Source organism: Candida margitis (genome assembly GCF_024628925.1).
Source record: "Candida margitis strain CBS 14175 chromosome Unknown scaffold115, whole genome shotgun sequence".
NCBI lineage: Eukaryota > Fungi > Ascomycota > Pichiomycetes > Serinales > Debaryomycetaceae > Lodderomyces > Lodderomyces margitis.
This window is the reverse complement of record NW_026261789.1, coordinates 203-10355: the sequence shown is the minus strand read 5'-3', so window position 1 is coordinate 10355 and position 10153 is coordinate 203. Positions and strand designations below refer to the sequence as shown.

The following is a 10153-nucleotide window of genomic DNA, read 5'->3' as shown; positions in this document are numbered from 1 at the left end:
AAATACCGGCATTGGCTAGAAACTGATAGGTGTCTAATTGGCTCCATATTTCAACTGTTTTTTTATAGAAATTAACTGTATTCTCAAATTCGGTGTAATTGGTGAAACAGGATGGGCTTAGGGTATTCATGCATGTCCCATGCTTGTTATACTCATGCTCCCATAAGGCGATGCTTGCTTGATCCTCCACATTGGATTTCTCTGTATTGACCCAATATCTCTTCATTATCTTCAAGAGTTCGGGTTGTTTAAACTCTTCGCCAATAAGGTAGGTAAGGTTGTCCTTGGAATCGTCAACTTCCCAGTCCGGGTTACAGTATTGGTTGTATGAGCCGTTGCACAAATCATTCCACAACCCATGGATAGTGAATGTCCTCTTGATGTCATCATCGAGCGCCTCAATCTTACTTCTAACTTCAGCTTCAACCACTTCCTGAGTTGAACCATTCACAGCCAAGTCCAACAAAGTTGTGTTGAAGTCCCAAAACTGGGTTTGTAATAATATACCATAGTCCTCGAAGCAGCATTGGTCCTCGGCTGGTATAACAGAAGTGTTATGGCAAGACCAGGGATCGGCCGTGTTGGCAATAAAGTTTGAACAATCTTGAACAGGGTAATCATTACCATCGGATGAAGAATCACCAGAAGTTCTCTGACCGTGGAAGTATTTTCCAAAATAGGGCGCGGAATAAGGCGTTGCTGCAACAGTTTGAAGCACAAGAGCTGGAGCAATCAAGGAAGCTAGCATTTTTTTTTTTCTTTCTCCAATAGGTTGGCTGTCAAAAAGATTTGAGTGCAGCTTGTAGAAAAAGAAAGAGGGAAACTACGTCTAATTTATATTCGTCTGATGCCGTTCCATTGTCAGCCAATAAGATACCTACGACAAACAATGAGATGTCACTTTTTTACTGGGTGAACAATATGCAATATCCCAACGTGGTCGGTTAATTTAATTTGATTTGCATTTTAGTGTTAATTAGCCCTCTAATGAAGTCTTCATACAAATTCAAGAACACAATTTCATCCAATTTGTGTAATTGGTTTCAAGATGACCACCCCCATGTGTAGTAGTCCCAATATCTTGTCATTATTGACTAAATGATTACCATTGTAAGCTTTAAGCTTTTCATACTTTGTTATATTTTCAATTTAGCAGTTAACCACGTGCGCAAGTTATAGCGCTTTTGCGACAAAACTTTAAATTGACTTCAACATAGAACCAATCATTACAAATATAAGGCTAATACAAGCTCCTCATATGAACTAACTAGGTGGACATAGCCAATAATAGTACTTTCCAACCCCTATTTAGTGAAGCGGAATTAGAGACAGGGGAATTGTTTGTAAAGAAAGGTGTAATTAGGTAGTACATACACGTTTTAGTAAATAGTAATCTGGCTTTCTAACCTTTCCATTTCTCAATAATTTGTCACTCGGAGAATCATCCGTTAATTTGTAGCCCATATTGCTGTACCACGACAATGCTCTTTCGTTGTCTGAGAAGACTGTCAACGCAGTACCCGATAGCTGCCGGTATAATAGATTGGAGGAGTTCGACAAGTCAACACAGAGCTTATGAAACTGGTCTATCAAATATTGTCCGAGCCCTTGGCCTTGATGGTCACTAGTTACATGTATTTCGTATAAATATAACACCAAATTGTTTTCGTCTTCAAGACACAATTTGAAACATATAAATGCCACCACCTTACTCGTTTTAGGGTCTGTGAACAATACAAATATTAAGCCGGGCTCCTTTAGCTCCATCTTCTTTTCTCTTTTCCAATTATTGCCGTTGTTCTTAACGTAAAGATCTCCAATCGTCTCCTCAATCACGTCAACAATACTTTTGAAAAACAGTTTTGGCAAGTTCGTACTTTGATGTATGTATCTACCATAACCAGAAACCTCAAATGTTTCATGCATGTAATTCAACATTACATCGGCGGCAATAGATTCGTTCAAATTGACATTATCCTCAGAGTACTGATTGTAAGCATCTCCATCAATCTTGAAGTCTATATCCATGTGGTGGCTCAAACTATAAATAGTGTTTTGTTTGGGAACGCGACGCGCATCTTCATAATAAAAATTACAAACTTTTGAAAATAAAGCTGAAGCGAAGCTCATTTACTAAATTGTATTGCAAAGGCATGACTGGAAGTCCAAAGAGCGACTACACTGACGTCCTGATGGAGCTTTTTTCGTCTCCCCCGTCCAACATTATTGACCAAATAAGTGAAACACAAAAGAGTCGAAGTAAAGCAAGGCTAGACCCTCTTTCATCTTCACCCACGCATAACAGAGGTAGGTCCACAGAGTTCCATCACATCACTCACCAAGAGACATCCCAGCGGGTCTCTACAATAAACCCAAGAAATAAGCACACTAAACTACGCCAGGTCAGGAATCAACATAGGTATGAAATGTTACTGTTGCGACGAGAGAAGGTCATCGACAAGCAATGCAAACAAGATGTCGAAAGAAAGTACGACAAAGAAGTACGCGAATACTTGGGTAGTGAGGATATAAATCGGCTACTTGAAGATGAACAGGAGATACTAAATGAAAACAAGAGGGGCAGTTTCGAGATACAAGAAGCCGAGGCTAGGGCTTGGGAAGAGGAGTTGGAACTAATGGAGTTGATAGAATCTTTGGATTTGGAGAGTGAACGTTGATCGATAATAACTAATAACGAAAGACTCTTTAATAAACTTGTTTATTGTAATTATTTGCTTCTGGTTGACATCTTTGGTAATGGTTTTTGGTTCGGTTATGTGATCTGCTAAGCGTGATCAATCTTGAAGATGCTACCAGTGTGGCGAAGAATACCGAATCCCTTAACAAGTGTATGTTTGCTTTCGAAGCAGATTACGGCTATGATGATTTTTTTTTAACACACCACCCAGTTCTGCTGCTTCACGTTGGATTATGAATGTAGCTAAAGTTGGTTGGGCTAAGAAATTTGATTAAAATATAGCCCAGCGGGTTAAAATTTCAGGAGACGGGGTGTTTGATTTCCCCATTATTGTCTTTAATTGTAAGCAAAGGGGCGGTTTTTATTGAAAAGACTTTAAAATATGTGCTGCTGACACGAATTGAGAGGGATCTAAAACTTGCAGATTATCCCCACAACAGGTGCAAGGCCAAAAAAATCAGCACATTGCTAAAACTAGCCCGACAATCTGCATAGGTGGAGACTCTGATTACTAAATGTAATCAGACTTTAAATATGTTGTTATAAATAAATACTTTGTGGGGGTGGACAAAGAATTATATTCCCCGTGATTTTGGAGAGTTTAGGAGTTCACTATTAAAAAGACCAAGAGCTTTGTAAGCAAGAACAGAACTTTAATAAAGATATTGACTTTGTGTTCGTAGTCAACTCTAATCAATTTCTTGTGCGGAATTTATCTCCTATTTATTCAGCTTAACCGTTACATACCTCAGGAGGAGGTTGGTGACAACTTTGGGCGTTGGGGTAGAAGATTAGCAGTGAATCCACAAATCTCAATTATAAAAACACCTACAATTTTCCTTCCTGGGCTCCCAACTATTACGCCTTTTTCAGTTACTTTTGAACTCTACACACAACAATGCTCACTGATAATTATAAAGATCTTGCGGTCAAGGCTCAATCAACATTTCAGAATTCTTTAAAACAAGCCATCAATCTTGCCGACTTTGATGCTAGCTTAGCCGAAAAGTATAGTGCTATACCATCAGCTATCGGTGCAAACACTGAAGACTTTGGCTCGCCAGCTAAATACCCATTGGAAGAGTACTTGCAAACATTGCCTAAAAAAGTATTGGACATCACTGAGAAGGATCCTGTTGAATTGTTGAAGGACCTCAAAAACAGAAAGATCACATGTGTTGAAGTTTTGAAGGCTTATACAACGGCCTGCATTGTGGCATCCAAGCTTACCAATTGCGTGCAAGAATTCTTACCCGTGGAAGCACTTCAATACGCTCAAGACTTGGATGCAAACTACGAAAGCAAAAAGCACCTTCCTTTATATGGGTTGCCCTTTTCAATCAAGGAGATGATTCCGTTTGTTGGCAGGTCGGTGACACATGGATCCTTATGCTATCTCGATAGGGTAGTCGATTACAATGCTGATATTGTCAACATCTTAGTTTCGAATGGTGCATATCCCTTTGTTAGAACCACTAATCCACAGTCATTGATGATGCTTGAGTGCGTTTCGCTTTCCCATGGTCGTACAGTGAATTCCCACAACGGTGAACTTACTTCAGGTGGTTCATCAGGTGGGGAAGGAACATTGAACGGATTGAGAGCAAGTCCTTTCGGTTTAGGCAGTGACATTGGTGGTAGTATTAGATGTCCGGCAGCATTCAATGGAATCTATGGATTGAGAACGACATTGGGTAGAATTCCTACTGCGGATTACTTTTCTTGCAACATTGGATCTGAATCCATCCTTTCGGTGACAGGACCTTTATCGAGATCTTTGGGCACAGTGGACTTGGTAATGAAAACAGTCATTGAAGCAAAGCCATGGTTAGTTGATCCCACTTTAGTTCCCATTGAATGGAAGAAACCCGAGAAAAAGAAATATAGGGTTGGTATCTATTGGTCCGACAATATCGTTAATCCTTCGCCTCCTATCAAGAGAGCATTGTCCCTTATTAAGAATAAATTGGATAGATTAGAGAACTTTGAAGTTGTCCAATTTGAACCATACCACCCTGAAAAAGTTGCAGAAATCTTAGGTAAATTGTATTTTGAGGATGGAGCAAGGGATTTCCGCTCTACCTTGCAAACAGGTGAACCACTTCTTGAACAAACCAGGTGGGCAATTGATGGAGCAGAGGATTTGGATATGCATGAACAGTGGCACTGGAATTTGGAGAAACAAGCGTACAGAAAGAAATTTTTGAAGCATTGGCGTGACTACACCGATGCTGAAGGCAACATTCTTGATGCCGTCGTTGCTCCTGTATTCCCCAACGTTGCCGCAAAACACGAGACCACAAAGTATTGGACATACACATCGCAATGGAACCTTTTGGACTATCCAGCTTTAGTATTTCCTGTCACCACTGTTGATGAATCCTTGGATCAACCGTTTACAGACTACACACCACTCAATGAGTTAGACAAGTATTTTTACGAAATATATGATAGTCCAAGCTCATTCCTGAAGGCACCTGCAAATTTGTGCCTTGTTGGATTAAGATATACCGATGAGAAGTTGGTTGAAATTGCCCAAACCTTGCAAAACTGAGCAAGGGAGTTACAGTAGTAAATATGCCTGTATTTCCAAAACCTTTATAGTGTAGTGAAATGAAATATGATATTTTGAAAAAGAATTTGGGCTCTTGTTAAGTGAATTAAACTATCTACAACATATCACACTCTACTCCCGTATATACTGAATTACACATCCATATATATTGAGTTATACAACATAGTATTAGTGGTTAGAATCAAATCGACGAAATTAAAGAACCCCCCCCCTATAGAATGCTTGAGAATTTATGAAGATATGGTTCGACTGTGAAGGTCAAAACAGGTGTGTGATTAAGTTTGTTGCCAGACCCAAGATCTCCTTTGTGCTGCAAAAACTTTAGTTAGAGTGCTTGACACTAACATATTTTCTTTAGTTACATATACCACTTCATTCAATATTGGCTTATTACTATGGTATTTAGCCAGGTTAAAGGATTAGGGATTGGTCTCCCCATGTATCCTGGTTGTAATGAATTGGAATTGATTTACAATTGCTTGATCGCAATTCCTTATGGTTTGAAAGTCGAGTATTTCAGGTCGACTGAACTAAAAAAAAGGACTATACATAATGGAACAGGAAATTTCAAGTATTTACAAAAACACGATGGTTTTGACGAGTGTTACCAATCAAAGGCGGCAAACTCCAATACAGTAGAGCCAGTTTTGCCTTCCTTAGAAAAACGTACTTTACATGCCCTAAAGGGATCTCCGAAATTGGCTTCGGAAGAAATTGCCATTACCACGAAGATGAACACAAGTTCGTTTCATATAAGAGATGTAACCCATCCAACTCAACACTGGGAGGTGTTTGGCCAAGAGAACCTCATTTATGCGTCGGTCAATAATATCTATAGCGTGTTTCCACAATCACAGGATGTCAAAAGGAGCAAATGGGACGTTTTGTATGATGAAAAGATCCAACCACTTCTTCCACCTTACTGGCAGGGTCAGGCTCCCAGTGATTGTGAACCCACCTTTGTGTATATGCCAAAAAAAATTGCACATGCAGCCCGATTGAACAAAAAGAACAAATCACTAGCTGAAGAAGAGATAAAGTTTTACGACGAGATGGTCCACTTCCATCTTTTGTACAAAGAAGTTGATGAAAGGTTGGAAACCCGTAATAAATTGGAATTGAAGCTTTATATTAGAATAATGTCCTTATACTATATTGCAATGGGGTTGATTACGTTTTCAACAGAGGATGATTTAGCCAATGCTTCCGAAGAAGAGCCCAGTGCCGAGAAATTACTAGCATGTGGCAAAATAATCAATGGGGTTTTCACTTTTTTGATTAAAGTTTTAAAGCAATGGGAAAAGCTCCCCATTAGCAAAATTAGATTTGTTGGCCAAGTGAATCAGACCTTGGAATCTATGATACCAGATGTCGAGAAAGAAAACGAGATGGTTATCAAAGCCATTGAAGATGCGGACAACACCAAGCGTGGACTCGATCTTGATGAGGAACCAGCCGATAATTACTTTGTTGAAGAGTATGCTTTTGGTAAAGAAACAATTTGCAGTTGCAAAAACGGCAATGGTGCAATCAATGTAGAAGACATTTTGGCAACATACGAAAAGAACAAAACCCATACAAACTGTAAAAATGATCAAAGGAGTAAAGCAAAACGTCGAAAAACATAATACACAACCAGGTTTGCAATTAAACTAAGCAATATACAATTCCATCAAAATTGTTCTACGCTGGGCCTTGTCTAGTAGTAAGGTCGCTAAAAAAGCAAGGAAATAGCTTTGTTGTGGAAGATAGTTGCCCTTCCCCACACAGTTCGCTACGCGACACAAAACCGACAAACGGAAAAATAAATTAAAAACAAAAAATAATTTATGGTGTCAACAGATTTGTGTTGATTGAAAATTGTCATCTAAAAACATGAGAAACCAAGAGTATATAGAGCTTCAAGAATTACATGGTTCTGATACCACAAGTGCGTCTGGGCTGAAAATATGGTCGCTCTCAAAGTCACAACTACTTTTCGTACTTTTGCGCCTAGGCGTAATCAGCGACGAAGTTTACGAGAGTGGCAAGTTTCCCCTGTTTGCTTTACCGAAAGGAACGGAATACATCATTGGCATAGTTGATAAAATGGATATATCAGAAGCAGTAGAAATACTACGGAATGCTTTAGTTGAGCACAAGAATGACGTGAATTTTTTGCAGGAAGATTACCATTTGTTAGAAAGACTTGTGCATTCGATTCCACAGGATGAAGAAATAGGTAAAACAGACATAATCACAGATGAGGATATTTCACATAGTCACAATAAGAACAAGACATACTTGCATATATTCGATTGGTCATTACAAGCACGACTTGAGGCTGCCTTAATTCACTACCATTCGCCGTATCCAGAAATCAGAGCTATTTCAGACCCGATAGACGACACAGAGATCCTTGTGGAAACATTTCGGTGTTATTTTATTGGCTTCTTTTGGACCTTTGTGGGGTCAATAATCAACAGTTTTTTTGTTCACAGAATGCCCAATATATCATTGAGCTCGCATACAATACAAATATTGCTTCTCCCTTGTGGAAAACTATGGGAAAAACTCGTACCCGAAAAACGGATCTCACTTGGTAGTTTTTCATTTGATCTTAACCCTGGCCCCTGGACTTACAAGGAAATGATGTTGAGCTCCATTATTTATCTGTGTTCGGCCGGTGTTCCGTACCTGATCTATAACATATTTGTCATGAAACTAGATAAATTTTATGGCTTGAAGTGGGTGACGATTACTTTCCAGATACTATTGACTGTTTCCACTCAGTTTCTAGGCTTTGGATTTGCTATGATCATGAAAAAGGTTTGTGTTTATCCGAGCAAGGCCCTTTGGCCCACAATACTACCTACAATTGCTCTTAATCGAGCGTTGATGCATGAGGATGCTAATAATAAAGTTCATGGCTGGCGAATCTCCAGATATGGGTTTTTCATCTTAGTCGGTTCCATGAGTTTTGTTTACAATTGGATACCGAATTATTTATTCAAAGCGTTGTCAAATTTCAACTGGCCAACTTGGTTTAGCCCGTCACTGATACATTTGGTAAATATAACAGGTACTTCCGCTGGCTTGGGGCTTAACTTGTGGCCAACTTTTGACTGGAATATTTTGGATGCTGGCGGCTGTTTGACTATCCCCTTTTACACTTATGTCAACAGGTACATAGGAAGCTTACTCGGGTTTTTTGTGATTATGGTTGTCTATTACACCAACAATTACTTCACAGCGTATTTTCCTATCAATTCCAACAAATTATTCAGCAACAAGGCAGAAATATACGACGTGCACCTGATTTTAAATGAGAAAAACCAGTTCAGCGACTCAAAGTATCAAGAAATAGGACCGCCTTATTTTTCTGCGGCCAACTTGGTTCTTTACGGGGCCAACTTTTGTCTTTATCCATTTGCAATATTGTACCAGTTCATTACTGAGTGGGATTCAATGAAGTCGAGTTTTGTCAACGTGTGGATGTCACTTAGTGATGCATTCAAGTCTAAACACAGTGACAGCCCTTATGGAGGATACTCTGAAGATCCCCATTGCAAAATGATGTCAATGTATGATGATGTACCAGATTGGTGGTTTATTGCAATTATTATTGTCAGCACGCTGTTTGCCGTCGCGGCTGTTGTATTTTATCCAACTGAAACACCGGTGTGGGGTATCTTTTTCACCATATTGATAAATTTCATATTTTTGATCCCTTTGACATCTATAGCTTCAACCACGGGATTTTCGTTCGGCCTCAATGTCTTGGTTGAGTTGATTGTGGGGTATTCTATTCCAAATTCAGGGATAGCCTTGATCACACTCAAGGCATTTGGATACAATATTGACAGTCAAGCTAGCAATTATATTACGGACCAAAAACTTGCGCACTATGCCAAAATTCCTCCAAAGGCGATATTCAAGGGTCAGCTAGTATCTACATTGATCAATATTATTGTATCGTTAGTAGTTGCCAACTGGCAACTAGGGAACATATCAGACATTTGTGATGTGCACCAGAAGGACAAATTGAGCTGTCCAGGAGCAAATACATACTTTTACTCGAGTATTCAATACGGTGAAATAGGTCCACAAAAAGTATTTTCAGGATTATACCCAGTCCTCAAGTGGTGCTTCTTGTTGGGAGTGCTACTAGTGTTTCCCTGTGTTTGGTTTAAAAACAGAGGACCGGCAAGAGTAGCAAGATATTTCCAGCCCAGTGTGTTGATTGGAGGTTTCTTGGATTTTGCACCGTATAATCTCCTGTACTTTACTGGTGGATTGTACGTCTCTTATATCTTCATGTACTGGATTAAGAAGAACTATTTATTGTGGTGGGAAAAGTATAATTATATTCTAACGAGTGCATTGTCGGCCGGTGTTGCTTTCAGTTCTTTGCTAATATTTTTCACGGTACAGTATAATTCACGAGAAATAAAATGGTGGGGTAATACTGTCAGCGAGCAAGGGATAGAAGGAGGTAAATTGCCAGCAATTTGGAAGGATGCGTCCACTGCACCTGATGGTTATGTGGGGTTAAGAAAAGGACATTTCCCGTGAAGGCGCCTGTTTGCCAATCCAAGAACATGATCGGGATATTGAACCTCCACAAATTAAATATTATACCAGGTGGACCATCTAATGAAGGCTTGGCCCATTTTGATGGTAGTAATCTATTGAAACTCGCCTTTTTTTTTGGACTCTTAGAACTACGGAATTGAATTAGAGCACCGATGATACAACAAGTTCAGCGTTGCGATGCTCTCTAGTTGTATTTTCAACTTTAGGTTTTACTACATTAAGTGATAGGAGGAGTATTGAGAGTGATAAAAACAAAGTAACTGATGACAACAGTGTGACTGCATATCACTCTATAGGCTATATAA

General features: G+C 39.3%; 4 protein-coding genes and 1 pseudogene across 5 annotated transcripts; 4 read left to right on the top strand and 1 right to left on the bottom strand. All coding sequences in view use genetic code 12, as the record gives it.

Moving 5' to 3' along the window:
* Positions 1 to 152: 152 nt before the first annotated feature.
* Positions 153 to 2028, bottom strand: NAT4 (Nat4p; the record flags this gene model as incomplete). Its single annotated transcript, XM_051813877.1, has 2 exons — positions 153 to 652; positions 1375 to 2028. Coding segments are annotated over 2 exons (1154 nt in total), but the record flags the coding sequence as incomplete, so codon positions are not given.
* Positions 2029 to 2426: 398 nt separating this feature from the next.
* CANMA_001868 lies at positions 2427 to 2678 on the top strand (annotated as a pseudogene). The gene has a single exon. A coding segment is annotated over exon 1 (252 nt).
* A 918-nt stretch (positions 2679 to 3596) lies between these two features.
* CANMA_001867 (uncharacterized protein) lies at positions 3597 to 5252 on the top strand (the record flags this gene model as incomplete). The annotated part of the gene is made up of 1 exon (XM_051813875.1): positions 3597 to 5252. The coding sequence occupies one exon, from the start codon at positions 3597 to 3599 to the stop codon at positions 5250 to 5252; it is 1656 nt and encodes a 551-aa protein (XP_051672522.1).
* A 416-nt stretch (positions 5253 to 5668) lies between these two features.
* Positions 5669 to 6901, top strand: CANMA_001866 (uncharacterized protein; the record flags this gene model as incomplete). Its single annotated transcript, XM_051813874.1, has 1 exon — positions 5669 to 6901. One exon carries the CDS (start codon positions 5669 to 5671, stop codon positions 6899 to 6901), a length of 1233 nt encoding a protein of 410 aa, XP_051672521.1.
* Positions 6902 to 7148: 247 nt separating this feature from the next.
* OPT6 (Opt6p) lies at positions 7149 to 9827 on the top strand (the record flags this gene model as incomplete). The annotated part of the gene is made up of 1 exon (XM_051813873.1): positions 7149 to 9827. One exon carries the CDS (start codon positions 7149 to 7151, stop codon positions 9825 to 9827), a length of 2679 nt encoding a protein of 892 aa, XP_051672520.1.
* Positions 9828 to 10153: the final 326 nt, after the last annotated feature.